General features: G+C 42.2%; 1 protein-coding gene across 1 annotated transcript in view; it reads right to left on the bottom strand.

Annotated features, from left to right (window-relative positions):
• Positions 1-4576: 4576 nt before the first annotated feature.
• LOC122653535 overlaps positions 4577-20954 on the bottom strand; it is a 34122-nt gene continuing 17744 nt past the window's right edge. The window contains exons 2-6 of the mRNA XM_043847394.1: positions 18089-18238; positions 17576-17649; positions 17359-17477; positions 6170-6253; positions 4577-5151 (exon numbers count right to left, since the gene is read on the bottom strand). Coding sequence (XP_043703329.1) covers positions 5058-5151; positions 6170-6253; positions 17359-17477; positions 17576-17649; positions 18089-18238 — 521 coding nt within the window. The 3' untranslated portion in view covers positions 4577-5057. The remainder of the gene's footprint in view (positions 5152-6169; positions 6254-17358; positions 17478-17575; positions 17650-18088; positions 18239-20954) is intronic.

The raw sequence follows: 20954 nt of genomic DNA on the forward strand, positions 1-20954 counted from the left end.
TTCCATTGGTGATGGGATCATCATTTGGGAAAGGGAGCTGGGTTTGTTTCATATTTTTTGAACAATCACTGGTCTTGGGGTCTATGGACTGTAGGTTGACATTATGCTTGCGAGAGGCACAAACAAGAGGGCTTCTACAAGGACTACGAGTAGCATTGGAACAGGTATTCGAAGAGCTAGATGTCTGGATCAATAATTTGAGATTTCGTTTGCTGGTTTGATTAGAGTTTAAGTAATTCTAATATGTAAATATTTGTTATGTGTGTCTTGATTGCTTTTACCCATTTTGAAGTTCGCTTTGCTCCAAACATTTTTGGTGGCGACTCGAAAGGGAAATTTTGTGAGCATTGTGATAGTAGCAGAGGGATAGTTAGGATTTTCTAGGGAGAGTTTTTGCTGCGACCTTTGGGTGTTCTTGAGAGATCTCCGTTATATTTTCTTCCATCACGGAGTGAATCATCCTCAGCTTTGCCCAGGGATGTACATCATATTGGTGTGTGAACCACGTTCAATATCTATGTCATCTTTGCTCTGATTTTGTTTCTCCGTGGTTCTTGGTGGTTGCGTTAACAATATTAGTAAGCAACTTCTCTGTTTTTTTCTGATAGGATCATTTGTCATGTAAGGCTTTGAAAACTCTAAGTAGATCACCTCTAACGACTATGGATATACTTAGATCAGTTTATATTTAATGGGAAAGAAAACGCCACCAGTCGCGCAGGGCTTGCGGCCCCTGCGCCTAGGGGCACATGAAATAACCGCCGCACACGATTAAAACCCTGAAATGACCAGGGTGCGGTGGTCATTTCGCGTGCCACTGTATCAAGGCGAAGGGGTGGCATGCCCGCATGACCGGGTGGCATTCTTCTCCCTTATTTAATAAATTTTTTTCCTTTCATATTAAGAATAATAAATGAAAAAGTCAGTCTTGGTACATTCCTAGGTATACCTAGGCCTACCCTTGATCTTATTCCACCATTCTAATAGCAACAGATTGCAGGAGATCGACCAAGGACCACCTTCTAAAACATTTTGGACATCAAGGCATGATTGAAGTGGAAGATGAACCGGTGTTGAGGCATCAGAGTGATATGGACTTCTCGAAGGAGAGGCCAAGCAGCTGTTAGAGCCTCCTTGATTGTCTGTTGCCAATAGGGTTTACCTTCCATGATCTTGCCAAGTATTAGTTCAACGTTGACATCCAAAAAATCTTACACTTCACCTTCAAGGTTGAAAGCGTCATCTTCCTCTGGTGGTTGAGCGGCTGGGGGGGGGGGGGGTGGGGGGAGTCCCTTATTATTACAGGGGGAAAGAGCTCCAGAGGATTCTCCAGCCATGGAAATCGGGTGAAAGTAAACATATGCATGCCTTCAAAATGACAAAATGCGATGTCTAAACTCATCGTAGGTCACCTCTAACAATGGATATACTTATATTACCACAAAAAAAATCTATGGATATACTTAGATCAATTTATATTTAGGAAAAAGGAACATTAACTAGTCGTGTGGTTAGCATGGTTCCTATACCTAGACACAACCCAATGCCTTTGTGTGAAAAAATACCGTTCAACCGTCAATGAAATCGAAAATCAAATCTAAACCAATACCTCTGTGCGCACTTTCATTGGCTATCGCGCGTGTGTGGGGCTATACGATTAGTTAGCATTATCTTGCCCATTTATTTAATGGGCTCATGTTCTTTGTGCCGCAGCGCAGGCTGAGCCCAGACACATGGGCCTGCCACTCAGAGGGACAGGGTGGTTATTACGCCCACCCCCATGTGTCTGGGTGCAGCCTGCGCCTGCGACACAGAGAACATTCTCCCGTATTTAACATATATTTTCGTTCCATATTAAGAAAGAAAAAAAAACCAATCTTGGTACATTCCTAGGTGTACCTAGAACCTACCCTTGATCTTGTACGTCATGACGCTGGGCCAAACTGATTTGACTTTGGACAAGGACGGTCAGACTTAAAACCATCTGCTTGAGGTCCAATATCTGCTTGCATTTGTTCCATATAATAGGGATTGTGGTATAGGCCACACTTCCCACAGAGAACTACTTCCCTTTTTTTTTCGTTTTTAAGATGAATACCTATTCTATGGGTAGGGAGAGACGCTGAGAACCAAGAAGCTTGAACCCAAGACCTCTTAGTAGGGTGGGCTTTTATGCTCACACTCTACCAACTGTGCTAGAAAGTTGTTCTCACAAACTCAAGGGTTAACTCATATGAGAACAGGTCTAGTTCCACATCAGCCTAACCATTGGGAAACACATAGTCTGGTTCGGTTCTATTTCAAAATCAAAGCAGAAATAGCAAACCGAAGCTGGTTCGAGTATTGACAACCATGCCACATTGGACCTGTGCCAGCAGCGCGGAGGACATTGCTTTTACAAGCATAGCTTCACGTTTTGGTTCTAACATCGGTTTGAACCGAGTTTGGCTCATGTTGGACAATATACTAGTCTAAATAGAACCAAGTTAAAAGTAGTTCTCAAGATTTTCAAATAGTATTTATATTCAATTGCGTCTTAACCATAGTAGTATTGATTCTATGTCCATACATGAAAAACGCAAAAAGATGGCTTGGGACATGAGATTTCCCCTTAGCAAGGGCCATCGAATATACCTATTACCCGCGTATGCATTATGAATAGTAAGTACGATGGTTCATCTTGTTTATATCCACAAGAATTTTTATCCTCTCTGGTTCCCTGTCTGGTACAGTTGTCCGGTGCCTCTAATAAAGGGAGGGGGGGGATGGATCCCACCCTGATAGGGGGTTAGGTCGTCATTTCCGTCCGTCTATAAGAGGAACTGGACAACTGTACCAGACAGGAACGTAAGAGGATAAAGATCCATATCCAGAAACGTATAGATCCAAGGATTGTGGTTTCATTGTGGGTCACCCAAACCTTTGTAAGGGACCATGCCAGCTACACCACGCGTCTTTAGCACTTCATAAAGTGCACGTGTCATGAGAAATGTCAACAAATGTGATGATACAATTAACAAACATTCCACAATAACACTACTAAAAGTCAGAGAATAGTTGTTATGTTATGGAATGAAAGTACCAGGCCTCACCCAAAAAACAAAAAATGAAAGTGCCAAGAAATTTCTGGAAACTTGATGGTCCCAACAGAGTTGCCACTGTGAGGACAGGATTTTTTGGCTATCCGATCCTCTCTTGCAGTGAAGAGAGGTTGTGTAAGAGTCATTTTATTGAGAGAGGAGGAATAAAGATTCACCATCTGGATCTGGATGAGGACTCAAATTTCTCTTTTCTTTTCAGAAAACAGAGAACTCTGAATTGAAATGGTCAAACCAAAGATAAAGATTTGGGTAAGTGTCAGATTACGGATACAGGAAAGTGTTAGACACCCGGTAAAATGGGTCTTCCCAATTGCTTAATTAGCTCTTTCATTAAATAGCAAGTATTCCCCGAAAATCAACAAATCATGGGGTTAGAAATTTCAGGAAAAAACTGAAAGGTAGAATATCTCACCAAATGCTAACGTGATGCACAATAAAGCCGAAGTTAGGATATATAAACAAGTGCAAGGGAATAAAAACCTAAACTATCAAACAAGTCATTCGAGACGTACAGAAAAAATAACTACCAGATAAATTAGCATAGTAACAAATCACCGAATTAAAGATCAAATAAAGCATGTCAACACTGTTCTATGGAGAATATTGGTGACATACCCTTGACTGCCAAAATAATTTTCAGAATATATACAACAACAATAAACTCAGCCTTATCCTAACTTAATGGGGTCTGCTACATGATCCAAACAAAGTAAAAAAAACTGAGTTCTGACCAAAAATAGGAAAGAAAAGAGAAATGAAGAAAGGAAAATGCCAAATGAAAGATGGGGTCAAGAAGTCGTTCTCGACTCAAGGTATAAAGTTTCCAATTCTGCAATCAGGACTTTCTACACTATTTCAAAGTATTCCTGATTCTAATAGAATCTCACTCTTTGGAAAATGATTAGGTTTTTTACTTCTCAAAACTTACCAAAAATACCATCATGCTACACCAGATGGTGCCATTTGCAGCACCAGAAGGTGCCACTACAGCACCAATGTGGCACTACTGAGGTGAGCATGTGAACTCTACTTAGGTGCGCAAGTCGACTCGCGGGCCAACTCATCTCACCAAATTTTCTTTTATTTTTTGCATTGAAAATTTTGAAAGTTCATATCTTTTTATCTGTGAATTCGATTTTCACGAATCAAGTGTTATTGGAAAGCTCATCCCAGGCGTTATCCAATGTAAAGAAAATTGGACATTGATTCGACCAAAAGCATGGTTGAAAAAAAAAGCATCAAGCAGGAAGCCCGCTTGGCTTTATTTTGCAATAAATAATAACCAAAATGCTCCATTTTCACGCCACCTTCAAATATTGGATTTTTAATGACAAAAGACACCAAATTGTGAATTTTTTACCAATTTCAAAGCAATTTGATTGGCGAATCCCACCAAGGGATTTTTGCTCAATGGGGTGCCTACACAGATAAAACACACTCAGCTTGAAAGATAAGAATACTAGTGAAGCATAACATTGTTCAACAAAAGCCCCATCCATTTAAAATCACCATGCACAAACAAGGGTGGTATGTTGTATAGTTCCCTAATCTGATAGCAAAGACAAGGATTGGTTTCAAAGGATTAGTGACAATGCAGGGTTCAAACCTGTAACAAGAATTGGTCAACATTCTGTACAGCAACAATTGGCCCTAGCCTACCATAAAGAAAGATGCTTCAATAACATGCTTTCTGTCAACAGACCATAATCCTAAATCACTGGAAAAGAGACTTTGCTACTTCAGAGAAAATAGGGTGCTCCATATTTCCTACTAGAGCCAACACTTGAGTAAAATCTTTAAACAATAAAGATTCCCCAACAGGATGCTCCAAATAACTCCAACTCTTGGCCCATTGAATTACTTTTATTGATTTCTTGGATGCTCGTGTTGCAAATTAGCAGGCACAATAAGAACCTCATCAAGCAAAGTTTCAGATACACCCGTAAGCAAGTTACCTTACCAAAAGAACCATCTCTTCGTGCCTGAATTTCCAACCGGCTCTTCCTTTTTCCTATTCTCAATTCCATTTTTCAATGATTCTAGCCTTTTCCTGCAAATAATCAATCACGTAGGTCAGAATATTAATCATTGTTGGAAACAAGTGTTCAAACCCTCTTTAATCTGACATAAAAATTTTATGATCAAGTTTTAAGAGATGGGTTAAAATCTAACCAGAGTTTTACAAAATAAAAACTAATTTTGGTGAAAGAACTCTAGAGAAGTAAAGTTTGATAACGCAACTAAGCAAAAAAATTCCATGTCACCTCAACCATTTGGTAACACACATATAGCTGGGAAAGATACCCAACCCATTCAATCCACATAGCAGATCTCCAAGGGCAAATAATCCCATTAAAATGAGGTGCAAAGTAGGGGTGGTAAGGGAGTGGGTGAAACAAGAGAGCCCTACCCACCCTCTAATGGGATGGGTGTGGTAATCGGAATTGGGCCAAGTTACAGTATAAAAAAGCATAGGGAGCCCTACCCTGATTGCCTTATGCATGTTTGATGGAAGCAGGGCAGGGTCGGGTTGAGCAATTTCTTAAATAAGGTGGGGCTGGGTTTAGCTAAACTTCACCCCAATGCTCCTCATGCTGCTCCATTTCCATCCCTAGTCCAAAGTTCCACTAGATTGACCTTTCCACAGAACGAATTTATGACAGAAAAATGATATATACATTGGGTGGTTCCTCCATACTATTTTCATCACTTTAGGTAAGCTCGACTCCTTTGTTCTCAGTGGAAGTTTCAACTCCTGTGACAATGAATTAGATAGGGGTGGGGTGAATAGGTGTATGTGGGCCCTTACTCTATTCAGGGACCTGAAGGCTTATTTAAGCTTGGGCCCTCTTTGTTGCTGTTATACACTATCTCTGTATCTTATATTTCTTTACTTGCAATATAGATTTGTGCTACTTGTCCCCCCCCCCCCCACCCAAAAAAAAAAAAACAAAAAAAAAAGAAACAAAATGAACAGATATCCAATGTGAAATGCTTAAGATCCAACTGAACTCATCCTTATGTTATCATAAACCTTGACAGACTAACAAAAGATGTGTAGGGTATACTTGGTGTCTTCAACGCGACCATGCAGACTCCATCTCTGACGAAATCCTTCCATGCCTTCCATTCCACTTGCAAGAATTAAGCGCCTACAAAATTAAGATTGGATATGAGGATCTGAAAATCTGGAAAATGGACCAGTAACCCCACATCATACAAACGACTTGAGGTACAAAATCTTTTCATTCTCTAAATTAAATGTGAAAAAAAAAATTAATAATCACTTTTCTTCATTGAATGTCCAGAGATACCTTATGGGAGATGGTATAATGGGGGATGGATGATACTGGTGAAGTAGAATGAACAGCCATCTTTAAAACAATTCGTAGAACGAGACAAATTAACTTTCCTCATAAACAAGTAACCAGAGTACCAAACAGTGAACGTTTATGGGGGAACGATCTTTAAATGTAGCTTACGTAAGTGATGCTTCCTTGTATACGATACAGAAAAACCCCATATGCTAATAAGAGGGATATCCAAGTTAAGGCTAGAAATTTGGGATAAGTGAGAGCTGGTTGATAATCAGATATGCAACCCACACAAAATAACCACCTTGCAGAAGGATGCAAAATGCAGGTCATATCCACTCTGAAAATTTGGGGCATACAAATAACTCCACTTGATGTCAGCTGTTAAAGAAAAAGGGCTTGTTAATGCAACTTAGGGTTCCGAAACCCTAATTAGGTCATTATGGGTCCACCAAAGTGATAAACACCTCAAATAAAAGCAGTTGCAATTTCATAAATTATTCAGAAGAGTTCAGGACCCCTTTGAGTATGGTAAACAGGGACTGGGACCAAACGGTAATAAAAAATTGAAGGGAAGGGCCTTTCAGGAATTTAAAACTATAATTGGATAAAACTAGGAACAAACTCTGTAAGAAGGGACTTTTCTGAAATACTAAAACAAAACAAGCCTAAATTATAACAGAATTTAGGAAGGCCCTTTTGGCTAATATCATAAGAATATGTCATGTCCTAGTTTGAGAATAATAAGAACAATCTTCTTCTCCACAATAAAACATAATTTTTTTTACCCGAATATTATCTGGGACCCAGGCCATCCCCTAAAATTTTATTAAATAAGAAGTGGAATAAAATAACAAGCGGGGGGGGGGGGGGGGACATAACCCGCCTTAGCCCAAACCCTGGAGAAAAAATAACTCTACCTCATAACCTAAGAAAAACCCATACATAAAATCAAAAAGGAATTGCAATCTAAACACTGGTAAGCCAGCCTTGTCTTCCCGAATAATATGCCGAAGAATTTCCGAAAGGTGGGTTCTGAGAAAAATATGGAATTGGTAGCTTCAGTACAGGCCAGATTAGCTAACCAGTCTACAGCTCGATTACTTACCCTAAACCAAAAAGAGATAAGAGCTATTAAAGATACACAAAGGGATAGGACTTCCTGAATCCAATACCAGCAATTCCACAGGTTGCAGGACTTTTGAGACACGAAGTTCACAATCATAGTTGAATCGCAGTTAATATAAAAATCTGATAAACCCAACTCCGTACACAAACGCAGACCATCCCTAATAGCCCTTAATTCAGCCACAGAATTAGTGCACACACTATAGTAATTTGAAAAGGCTGCCAGAACCCTACCATCACTGTCTCTAATTATTCCCCCACCTCCTCCTAAGGCTCGGTTAGGAGAAAATCTGTAACTCTTAAACCAGAGCTTGGCTGAAGCTGAAACTCCAGTCGAGTAGGGTTCCTGGTGGGTCCCAACTATGGCTGAAATCTCATGAAAAAATACCAAATATATGCTGGTGCGATAGGCCTGCAATAGACTGCAGCCAGAACAGAGCAGGTTGTAAAGTTGGGTATAAAACAAAAACTCTAGATAGGGTATAATGATTGTAACAAGTAGGGACTAGTATTTAGTGAGAGTATGTGAAGTTTGAAGACAAACAGAGATGGATTTATTAAGTTATGAAGAAGACTTGCAGGCAGGAAACAAGACCGGAAACAGAGTATCCACAGGTAAGTAAAACTAACCTCAGAGAGTCAGAGATGGATTTTGGTTGGGAAGTCTGTTTCTCTTGGCTTCAGTAGATCACAGCAAGATAATGACAGAAAGAGGATCTAATTCGACCGAGAATGAACAAGAGGAAGGAGCTCAGTCGACCAACAATCAAGCCACAGTAGCAGCTAAAAAAACAATTCTATTCATTCAATCTTTAATCGATGGATTGGTAGGCTACATATAAAGACTATTCAAAAGAGAGAAAACTCAAATAAGGATTCCTAGTGAAATACAAAAGCTGAAACTACTATCTCTAGCTAGCTTTCATAAAAGTTTCAAATTACAATAATAATCCTGAACAAAAATTCCCTAAATACCCCTATTAAATTGAAATCCAGGTTTGGAGTCAGTTCTCGGTCTGGGCTTTCAAACTGGATCATGCCTTGCTAAAGTGCTTGCCAACCGGATTAAGCTGGTTGTGGACTCCCTTGTTAATGATAACCAATCGGCGGCCTTCATTGAAGTATTTCTAACAACGTCCTCCAATGTAATGAGCTGGTTAGTGATTTTGAGAGAAAATGTTACTCCTTTTGCTGCCCTCATGAAGATAGACATCTACAAAGCCTTTGATTCCTTGAGATGGGATTACATTGCCATTGTCTCCTCTCTTTTTTGGGTGAATAAATAATTTAATTCGTTACCGTTGCGGAGAAGTCCGAGCTGCTGTCCACCTGGCCTGGCCGAGCTGATCTGCACAGGTAAACAACACAAGACAAAAGAGTGCCAGCATGAGCCGGTTAGTACACTCTGATGCCTAAGTCAGACCTCTGCAACAGATAAATTCTCAATTCAAAGAGCTTGAAAGTGAGAGAAAGTCCCCCTTACCTGGGATAGGCGCTACTATTTATAGGTTTGAGTTGCTAGATCGGTATGTGAATCATCTGTTTATGTACAGTAGTTTGTGTTCCATGTAATCCTAGGTGTCATTCCTAGAATTCGACATCTGTTGGTTTAGTAGTCATGAAAGAAGCATGATCCTGACCAGGCTTGGTGTGTGGTTAGGTTAAGTAATTGCGTTAGCTTAAGCATCCGGAGTTCCGAGTCCGATCTGAGTAGACCAGGCCGATCTGAGTAGACTTGGCCAATCCGAGTCGACTCAACGATCAATTCGTTTCTTCGAGTTTGTTTGTTACCTGGTCAGTTTTTTTCATTCTGTCATGGTCTGAGTCGGGTTCATTATTCAGTTTAGTCATAAGCCGGTCCACGACGTGTCATCTGTTGATTAGCTAACCCCAATTATGGTTCATCAATTACCAATGAAAAGAAATGGGGGGGCGAGAGAGAGCGTACAAGGGCACAAAGCCATAAACAAATTACAAGGCCCACCTGAGATGAGGCAAAGCCTGTAAAATCCAAAGCCCATGTGAGCATAAAACCAGATAAGAAAGCCCAAGGAATACAAAAGCTCACTAGAAAGACAAAAGGCCACAAGAGCTAGGAAGCCCAACAAAAGGAGAAGGGCAGCCAAGTCATTTCTAGGTAGGGAACCACAAACCCTAAACCAACTATCTCAGCATAATTTGGACCAGCCGCCAAGACGAAAATGGAGCATCACCGGAAAACGAACAGCCGCGGCAGAGGGGCTCTGGCCTTACGGAGGACCACGCCCAATCTGGAAGCAGGCCAAGCGAAGGTGACAACCATGTCGGAGAGGCACCGGCCTTGCAGAGGGCAACGGCGAAGCAACTGCCGGCGGAGCATAGCTTGCAAAAGGCAGACTATGCAGCTGGCAGTAACACGACATTAGCCGAGCGAGCCAGGCAGATCAGACAGAAGACTGACCAAGAAGGCTTGCGGCCAAGCAGCTGCAGTCCAACAGGGTTGGCGACCAAGCAACAGTTGAGGGCGCCAACAATGCAAGATGTCTGGCGAGAGAGAACGCAAGCTGAGCTAGAGGCGAAGAGATGGGCCAGTAGGCCAAGCAAAGAAAGAAGCCAGCGAGGGAGGTGACCCAACAAGGTGAGCAGTTGTCAGAGACAAAAGCCAATGAAGCATTGCGACCAGACAGAAGAGACCCCAACGAGCCTGGAAACAGACCTAGCGGGAGGGCGACTTGCAAGGCGGCAAACCAGGCAAGACTGAGGTCTACGAAAACAAACAAACCAAGAGGGCTGACGGCAAGCAAGACTGTGGACAAGCAAGGATGATGACCACAAGCTCTTCACAACTCCAAACGAGGAGACCAAGCTCCAAATCCCGAAGAAGAAGAGGAGGAAGAAAGGAATGGAGAGAAACAGAAGGAGGAGCCCGACCTCACAACCAGACTCCAAACTAAAAGAAGAAGAAGAGGATAAAAGAAAAGGAGGACGAAGAAAGGTAGGGCGAGGGGTGGGGAGAAAGAGAGAAGGAGAAGGGAGGAAGAGTGGGGAGGACGGCCAGGCTGCTCCTCAGCGGCGTCGCTATGTTTTTCTCTCGCTGGGTTTTTTCTCTTGCTGCCATTGTCTCCTCTCATTTTCACCCTTGCCTTAGAAGATCTCTCCAAAGAGATTCAATGCAAGACGGACCAGCTGCCCATCTCTCCCATGCCCACGTACAAGAATCTCAAGATCTCTCATTTGGTCCTTGTTGATGATCTAATATTTTTTCTCCAAGGCTAATATTGTCTCGATTAAGACTATTATAGGCTGTTTAAATTTCTTTGACAGAGTTTTTGGCCTTCGGATTAATCCTCAGAAATCCCTCTTGTTTTTGGCCGGGTTCTCGGATGCAGACATGGTTATCTTACAAGAAAAGAATACCTTCCCTCTTGGTCGTCTTCCTGTCAAATGCTTGGTGCTGCCTCTTATCCCTACTAGGCTCACTGCTCATCATTGCTCTCCCATTTTAGACCTTTTACGCAAGAAATTCCAGCTCTGGAAGGGAAACTTCTCTCATACACGGGGCGTTTGGAATTGATTCGACATGTTCTTTAGTTGTCTTACATTTATTGGCCATGTATCTTTGCCCTTCCTCAGTCTACTATCAAGGATCTGGAAGCTCTTGTGTTTTCCTTTCTCTGGAACGGTTCGGAAGCTACTGGTTCTCCACCCTATCAGTTGGGCCTCAGTGTGGCTTCCTAGAGATGAAGGAGGTCTTGGGTTGAAATGGATCAAAGAGGTCAACATAGTTGGCATCCTCAAACTAATCTGGAAGTTGGTTGCTAAACAGAAAAGTATTTGAGTTGACTGGATATATGCGTGGCTGCTCTGAAATGACTCCATTTGAACTACTGCTCCTTCATCAGATGCTTCTTCGGCATGGATAAAGATTCTGAAGCTCAGGCCTTTAGCTCTAGGGGCTGCCACCTTTAAGATTGATGTGATGGTGCCTCTACCAGACTCTGGCTCAACTATTGGCATCCTATGGGCAGTATCCTTCCCTTAGTTGGCTCCAGCATTATTTACAACGCAGGACTCCACGGGCATTCCTTAGTTGCAGACATCATACATTCTGATGGTTGGGCTCCCCTCCCCTCCCCTCAGTTGGCTATAATCTGGAATGCCCTTCCTTCCATCGCTAGAAGGCCTCTGGGTTCGGGAGACATTGTTACTAAGGCGCCCTAGTCTTCGGGTCTCTTCAGTGCTACAGCTTGGAATCTCATCAGATCTAGGGGGCCTACCTCCACTTGGCTCAAAATTGTTTGGTTCAAGGGCCATATCCCTAGCCATAGCTTATGTCTGGCATGCTGTTTCCAACTGCCTCCCAATGCAGTCGTCTCTCATTCACCGTCAGATCCATGTCTCCCCAGCATGTTGTCTTTGTTGGAACAGCTCGGAAAGTGTTGACCACCTAATTTTGTGTGTCCATTCTCTTCCACTATTTGGCCTGGGGTTTTGGAAAAATGTTGGCCTAGGCTTGGAGAATTATCCCCTTCCGGAGTGTAGATTTAGGTTGACATGACCTTTGACGTGAAGTATCTATGTGATAAGATTGGCAAGTTGGCTTTTGGCGCAACATGTTGTTTTTGTTGGAACGGCTCGGAAAGTGTTGACCACCTATTTTTTTTGTGTACATTCTCTTCCACTTTTTAGCCTAGGGTTTTGGAAAAATGTTGGCCTAGGCGGTGGAGAATTATCCCCTTCCAGAGTGTATATTTGGGTTGACATGACCTTTGCCATGAAGTCTCTTTGTGATATGATTGGCAAGTTGGCTTTCAGCGCAACAATGTCACATATTTGGATGGAGTGCAATTAAAGGAGATGGACCTACAATTCTAGATCCTTTCGTCAGATTTGGGCCTTCATCTCCTTTGAAGTTTCTACAAAAATTTCAGGTTCCTCCGCTTCTTGTGTGTTCTCCCCAAGGAGCAGGCATATTGTTGTTTCCTAGGGCCTTCCCTGTTCCTTGCTTTGCCCCTTTCCCCCCTAATGGGATGTGTTAGTCTTATGTATTGTAGGTAGTTTCTTTCTTTCTTCTCTGCCCTCTAATTTGGGGTTTTCTCTATATTTCTCTTCTTTGGTAATGAATATTTAGTCACCATCCCAAAAAAAAACTAACCATAGCTAGATGAGGAAACTATAGCCATCAGGGCATATCCATCAACTTATGAGGCAACATCGGATGTTTGTCCTCCTTGTTTCATCTTAATGGTATTACATGCACCATCATAGAGGATACTAGCCTAAACTGCCACGCCGTCCCAAGAGAACGTTATAATGTGCAAAGGGACTAACTAGGCAAGGCACATGGTAGTGAAGAGGCCGAACTATAGATTTACTCAAACTTCATTGGCCTATTCTCTAGCAGTAAGTCCAAAACCTCGCACATGGACCATCTTGAAGAGTTGCTTTAGCCGAAGGTTAAGTGTTCAAACTAGGTCGACTGAGATTAGGTTGGGTTCTACTCCTGTGTCAAGAATTATATAAACTATCGTAGAATCCTAATCGTGTAATAAAATACCCATCTGTCTAAGAAAGGGGTAAGACTAGCTAAATGAGCTTCTATCCATCCCATCATCAAATTCAAGACCATAATCGGGCTCATTTGGATCCAGATTCAAGACAGGTTCACAAATTGGCACAACATCCTTGTTGTCCATCTTTGCCAACTACCTCTCAACTATCACAGAATGGGCCTTGTGGGGACACTTGTTGCTGAAGTGACCTTTCTGGCCACAATTGCAACACAATTTTTTTCAGCCACTTGTTTCCTTGGGATTCCTCTGGCTTCTTTTCTTCAACCTTGTGATGATCAATTTTCCTTTCTTCAGTCATGGGTGTAGGTTTATAGGCTGAATAAGTGTAATATCCAAAAAGTCCTAGAAACCCTAATGGTGGTATACATGCTAAGGTACACATGATTTAATTTTAATATGAATTGTATGTATGCAATGTTATGCGTGCACCAATTATATATTAAATATGATGTATGCTTGTGTATTATTCGTCGTGACACCACTTGTCGTAGATATATACGCAAAATTAGAGTGTCTGAAGTCAAAGAAGGATGAAAGTAGGCAAGACACCGGGCCCAAATAGAGTTCCAATCGAAGTGGAAAAGCCTAGGATTGCGTGGTTTAGCCTGGCTAACCAAACTGTTTAACAAGATTTTGAACACAAAGAAAATGCCGGATGAATGGAGAAGCATTGTGATCCCAATCTACAAAAATAAAGGTGATATTCAGACCTGCAATAACTATAGCAGCATGAAGCTAATGAGCCATATGATGAAGTTATGGGAGAGGATTATCAATACCCGCTTGAGAAAAGAAACTACCATTTCAAAGAACCAATTTGGCTTTATGCTAGGTAGATCCACGATGGAAGCCAGATTTTACTTAGGAGACTCATGGAAAGGTATAGAGAGGGCAAGAAGAATCTTCATATAGTCTTTATTGACCTAGAAAAAGCCTATGATTGAGTCCCTAGAGAGCTAATCTGGCACATTCTAGAGAAGAGAAAGGCGACATATAAATACGTGGACATAATTAAAGATATGTATGACGGCATGGTGACTGGCGTAAGATCGGTGGGGGGTCAAGGTAGTGAGTTTCAAATTACACTTGGGCTACATCAAGGATCAACTTTAAGCCCTTATTTGTTTGCACTTCTCATGGATGCTTTAACTAGAGACATACAAGATGAGATTCCTTGGTGTATGCTTTTTGCTGATGATATTGTGTTGGTGGATGAGACAAAAGTAAGGATTAACGCCAAGTTAAGAGTTATGGAGATCTACCTTGAAGTCAAAGGGTCTTAAGATAAGTAGAACAAAGACCGAGTACATGATGTGTAACTTTAGCCACAATATGTCGGTTAATAAGGTGGTCAAAAGTGAGGATAAAGAGATACCTCAATGTGATTATTTTAAATATCTTGGATCTATCATAACTAAAGACGGTGATATAGAGGATGTTGTTTCCCAAAGAATTAAAATAGGATGGCTGAAGTGGAGAAGTGCAAGTGGCGTTCTGTGTGATTGGTGTATCCCTTTAAAACTAAGGGAAATTTTAAGATAGTCGGCTCCTTTGGCCACTTCCTAAGAGCAGATCAGAGCACTATTACTTTAACCCATCCCATGCATGCACGTGTTTGCATGGAGGTCGATGTATCCAATCCATTACCAACCAAAGTTTGGATCGGTACAGGGCCAAATGAAGGCTTTTGGCAGAAACTACAGTTTGAAGGTAATATCTCTTTCTGCAAACAGGACTGCCATATGACCTGCTATGATATATGAAATGAAATGTTGGGTTGTGAAGAAACGGCACGTAGATAAACCTAGTGTGGTGGAGATGAGGATGTTGAGATGGATGTGTGGCAAGACTAGGAAGGAAAAAGTATGGAATGACCATATTAGATCTGACTTGGGAGTAGCCCCTACACTTGAGAAGCTTCGTGAGAGTCATTTGAGGTGGCATGGTCATGTTCAATGGAAGCCTTGGGATGACCAGTACGGAGGAGTGAGTTGATTCAGGTTGACGAATATAAAAGAGCTAGGGGCAGGCCTAAATTGACCCTAGGAGAAGAAGTGAGGATAGACATGCATAGTTTGGACCTTCCCTCTAGTATGGCCTCAAATAGAGCTGAGTGGAGTGGAAAGTGGTTTTCCCTGTGAATCTGTCGATGTTGTTGTGCTGTCGTCCTTTTACTATTATTTCATTTTATTATCTTTGCAAGGATCCATGTAGCCAACTCCATTTAGTTGGGCTAAGCCTGGGATAAGGCTGAGTTGTTGTTTGCCTGTGTATGGTACATGCAAGAGAGGTTGGTTCAACCATGAACCAAGAAAAATTCTGTTTTTCTAAATTAGGCAATGGTGGATAATGTTTAAGCTTTTGAATAACAGGTCATGTGCAATGATAACCAGCCAGTACTATGGATAGATATCAGTAACTTTTTGGTTGGAACTTGGCCAGCAGTTGAGATAAGGATTTGGCCTGCTTAGATAAAGATTAAGCAGCATATTTAGGTACTAATTCAGCAAGTTCTCTTTTTTTTTTTGGAATAGGTTTTGGCCCAGCAGAATAGGAATAAACCCAGCCGTTTGCGAAGAGTCATGTGCAACTGAAATTAGAAGTTTGCTGTTATACGGTTTCTTAAATTCAAAGTTCATGATGTTTGGGTTTCTAGAAGACAGATCCCGAACGAATATGTGAGATTGGTTATTAAGTTATATGAGATCCTTTTTTTTAAGATTAGACGACCTATTCTATAATTGGTTGTAGTGAGAAAGGAAAGGAAAGAATCCCAGAGTATATGGGACTCTCCTCTAATGCATGTGCAGCATGAAATCTCAAAAAACAAAGGAAAACGTGGCAAGAAAACAGAAGGATTTCAGAATCGTATGTACCTCTCTTGGGTCGGTTTTGGGAGTATTAAAAAGAGGGTGGTCATGTGCGAATGCCTATTCTTAAGCAGCGACTGAGAGAGAGAGAAAGCAGCCCCAACGAGAGAAATTCATGAGAGAAAACGAAAGGAAGGTTGACTGTGTGTGGTTGAGAGAAAGTAGTCGGAGAGAGGGAAGGAGAGAAAATCGGAGAAGAAAGTAAAAAAGGGAGAGAGTTGTCCGTGCACTGCCCTGGAGAAAAAGTAGGGCGGGAGGGAGCTCCTCCATGTTTTGGAGGCTGGAAAGGGGAAGAATCCCCCACGTTTAAGAGAGCCTGCTGCAACCTTGATTATCAGTAGATTGGAAGGAGAGAAAAAAAAGTGTCTGATAAAAGAAAAAGAAGATAGAGTTTCTGTTTTACTGCTGCATTTCTCCTTGAGATCCCTATGTGCTTTCATAGAGATTTGAAGAAGGAAGAAGAAGGTTGCTACTGTGGCTGCATTTTCCTTCTAAGATCTCCTCTTGATGTGTTTTGATGTTCGTCGAAGAAAGGAATGGGTCATATTTGGCTGCCGCATTCGCTTCCTCGAGTTCTTTTGTGCTTCGATTGTTGTTGAAGGAAGGAGAGGAAGGATTAGAGAAGCTACTGACCCAGAAGTTCGGATCAATGACTGCAAATCAGAATTGAATCAAGTTAATCACTGTGAGCAAATATAGATTTCAGAGTTCTGGAAATCAACTTTGAATATTCTCTTTATCTTCCAAAGAAAAAGATAACTCAGACAAGGATTCCTAGTGAAATCCAAAAAACTTAAACTACTCTCTTATCATTAGCTAGCTTTCACGTAAAATTCAAATAACATAAATAGCCCTAAACAAAAACAGAATTTCACTAAATACCCCTATTGAACCAAAATTCAGGTTTGGACCCGGTTCTTCTTGATCTGGACTTCTAGACTGGGTCACGCTGGTCTAACCAAGTATATGTTACCGCATCACTTGTACTGCACTGACAGTACATAAGTAACAAAGCAAAGGCACCAATAAGCCAGCAACACAAGACAGGTCAATGCACTCCATCTTTTAACTGTACAAGTGAATGATATCAGAGGGATTGAACAGTAAGTTAAAAAAAAATAACTGAAAATATATACGAGGGAAAAAAAAGAAGTAACAATTGAATCAAATTCAACCATCACAACAAAGGAAATAAAGTTCAAATTTTTGCCTTTCTAAGATGATGCAAAAGAATATAGACCACAGAGGTTATTAACATCCAGGAATTGAATTCGGCCATTTAAATCTGAAAGGGAACATCATATAGTGACTGCAACACTTATCAGGGGGCCTCACAATTAATCCACTGATAGAGAAATCTTATGATCTACTCCTGCATTAAAGTTTCTAATACCTCTCTAATGATGTAACCTCAGATTGAAGTTGCACAGCTCTATCCTTAGCATCATCCAAGGGCATTGACAACCCTAATTTGTGTTCACTATCTTGAAGCCGTTGCCTCAGCTCTTTATCCTATAACTCAGAATTCACAAAAACAGAAAGATGAAATGACATGACATGCCAACAAAGTAAAGCAGGAAACAGAAAGAAAATATAGACAATAATCTCACCCGTCTTTCAGCACACTGTTTGTACAACGCAATCTCATCTTGACAGAATGGTTCGATGTCATTGATCTGCAAGCCTAAAGCATAATCAAATAATCACTTCTCCAATGAAATGAATAATTCTATAGGAGAAAGATGAAGATCCAGAAGCCAGACAGTAATAGAACTACTGCAGATGAATCATAATCCAATGTTAATTGGATTAATGGATTTTATTACCACAATCAATCCACACTTCTGAATTCTTTCATATCATTATTCATTAGAAATCATGCTATAAATGACTGGTAAGAAATAAATGTGCAGGGTAATTTTTAAGTAGTAGCTTGAATCTAAACACCTTATGTTATTCATACATATAATTTTCCATCTATAGAATGAATTTATTGTCCCCTTGCCTGCACCTTAGTTTGCTTGTATCTTAATAATTGTCACCATTCAGACTATCTGGCAGTAATATTTATTACAAACAATAAGGCAACAATTTTAGCAATCAGTTATCAAAGTAACACTTACATAGAAATATATTCCTCAAAACTCCATCGCATAAATCAACACCTGCCAGGACATGAGATGCAATTTCAGGAGGGATGAGAGGTGATGGTGGCCCCATCATTAGGTCATCACCAACCAGGATGGTTTCCTCCATTGTAGGCTCAGAATCAACTGATGACAGAAAAAATGTACTATTTAATTAAGTAATCACAAGGAATATTATTTAGATACGATTGACATAAAAATATAACACATCAAAATACAATGAAATACACTAAAACATAGGGAAATTTAAATATCAGATAATGAGATGAAAGTACAAAGATTTTCTGCTATGAGATTAACTGTATACAAAAGAAAATTTAAAAAACAAAAAACCCACAAAAATAAAGGCTCTTATTTAGTACAACCTGTTTAATGACAACTCTAATCCAAGATCCTCCAAGAGGCATCAAAAAAGTCATTTAACGCCCCTTCATGGCTATATGGGTACAAACCTGTGCATAAAAATGCAGGCGATTGGACACTCAACTACCTCGCAGCTCACCGCACCGAGAGAATGAGCTCTCCCCCCCCCCCGTTCCACTTCCCGCCTCCTCCCACCTCCCCAACCCCTGCCGGGACTAAGCCTTGGTCCTCTCTCTTCACTTCATCTTCTAGCTCTAGTTCTGGGCTCTCTATCCATTATGTCAAACCATCCACCGATGGCTCCTCAACGTTTGCTCTCTGCCCCCAATAACCTCCTCTCTCCTGAAATTTCCAAATGGAAAACTTGTCTGGTTGGCCACTTTCTTGGTTCTAGACTGTCTTTCAACATTGTAAAAGCTTCACTCACCAAACAATGGAAAGCTCAAGGTTCTCTGGATATTTTTCTCCTTGACAATGGTGTGTTCATATTCAAGTTATTCTCTGATGAAGCTAAAGCCTGTGCTCTTGATGGGGCTCCTTGGCTTGTCGATTCTAAGCCAATCTTCCTCCGCCAGTGGGATCCTTACATGCAACTCCATAAGGCCGACTTCAGCTCCATCCCCCTTGGATTGCTCTGCCTGGTCTCCTTCTCCATTACTGGAGTCAAGACTGCCTTAGTAGGATTGGCTCAGTCATTGGCTTCACCCTTTACTCTGATGCTCGCACTCTGAAGATGGACAGGCTCACGTTTGCTAGGGTCTGTGTTGATGTCTCTGCAGACTGTCCCCCTCCTTCCTCCATCTCCATTGTGGAAGAAGATGGCTACAGTTTTGAACAACCAGTTAGATATGACTGGCTCCCTCCTCATTGTATCCACTGCAAGACCTTTGGACATCATTCTAAATCATGCTCTGGTAAGGCTCCAATCGCCTCTTCGTCTCTGCTAGACGAATCTGATGTTATAGAAGATACCTTCGATGCCACCGTTGGCCCTCCAGATTCAGCAGTTACAGAAGACACTCCAGTTCCCGCTTCAGCCTCCACCGTCTGTCACCAAGTTTCCTCTGAAGCCGCCGCCACTGATCGTTGTCTCGTCTCAGTGGCCACGCCTCTTCTTCCTGGGTCTGCACTCTACGCAGCTCCTCCACTTCACCCTGTCACCTCCCGTGACCCCAGCCATGGCCGGAAAAGTTATCGCCGCTGCCTTGGCCGTGTCTGTGAGCAACCAGCCTCTGGTTCCCCCTGGAAAGAGCTCCCGATGCGTCCTTGTTCCCGATACAGGCTCATCTCCCATCACCGGTGCAGCTTGTCAGTCTGAACCACTGGTCCCCACTGCTATCCTTGGTCAGATGGCTCCTCCTCAACAGGCCTTGACTCGGTTGCCGCTGCTACCGCTTCCCCTGTCACAGTCGCAGTTTCAGAGGGCTCCTCTGGCCCAAAGCTCAGACAACTCCTCTGCCGAAGTCGTAAGTTCAGGTTTTGGAAAAGCTGATTCCTCAATTGGTGCACAAGCTTCTGGCTCTCTGGTCACTAGGCTCCAAATTTGTCTGCCGTTGCAGGCCCCTGCCTCCTGTACATCAATTGCTTGCCAATTACGGCTTCGAGCTCACCATCGTTGCCACTCCCTTTAAGACACCCCTTCCTCTGCAACCCACCCTGACCCCTCCCACCTGCAACCACCTTTTTCCCCTTTTTCTAACCATTTCCCCGTTTGTGATAAACCATCTGCGACGTCCTCTCCCCAACTCCCCCCTCTTCTTCCTAATCCCCATCCTCAACTTCCCCCTCCCCTCCCCTTTTTCCTTTTTAACCTCTTCTAACCCTCCTTTTAACCATGGTAACCCTTCTAACCACTGTTCCATGTGTCCCAATGACCCTAACCTGGTCCCACTTGCTCCTCTTTCACGTAACTCTCCTGACCCTGGTCCTATCCAACTAACCCAGTCCCACTCTAACCCACCCCTGGCCCATCCCTTGTACCCACAACCTCCACTGACCTGGGTTTTAACCCCTCCCCTGAACCGTCCCCCCTCTAACCCCCTATCCTTGAACCAAGCCACCCAGAACCCGCCCCCCTCCCTGGTTCCTTTGTCCGATTTGGGTTCCCCTACCCCTGGCTGCTCTTCTGGATTGGAAGCCCACTCTGGTGAGACCACCCTCCCCCCCCTCCAGGATTCTACCGAGCCTTCCCTCCCTGCTATTCAGACCTCTCGTGGTCTCCCCCTTGTGGCTAACCCCTTGGGGGTCGCTGCTAGTCGCCACCTCATTACCTACTTTCACAAAAGGTATAGAAGCCTTCTGTCATGCCCCCATCCCGAAAGGGAATAAAATACAATAAAAGGGGGTATGACTAGGATGACACGTGTCACCCCTCACTATCAGGATCTCGATTTGCAGTGTATTGAATCACGGTCAAGACTAATATTATCATCACAAATATACTAGTAAACGGAAATAGAGAAATATTACATTTCCAAGG

Source organism: Telopea speciosissima, chromosome 3 (genome assembly GCF_018873765.1).
Source record: "Telopea speciosissima isolate NSW1024214 ecotype Mountain lineage chromosome 3, Tspe_v1, whole genome shotgun sequence".
Lineage (NCBI taxonomy): Eukaryota > Viridiplantae > Streptophyta > Magnoliopsida > Proteales > Proteaceae > Telopea > Telopea speciosissima.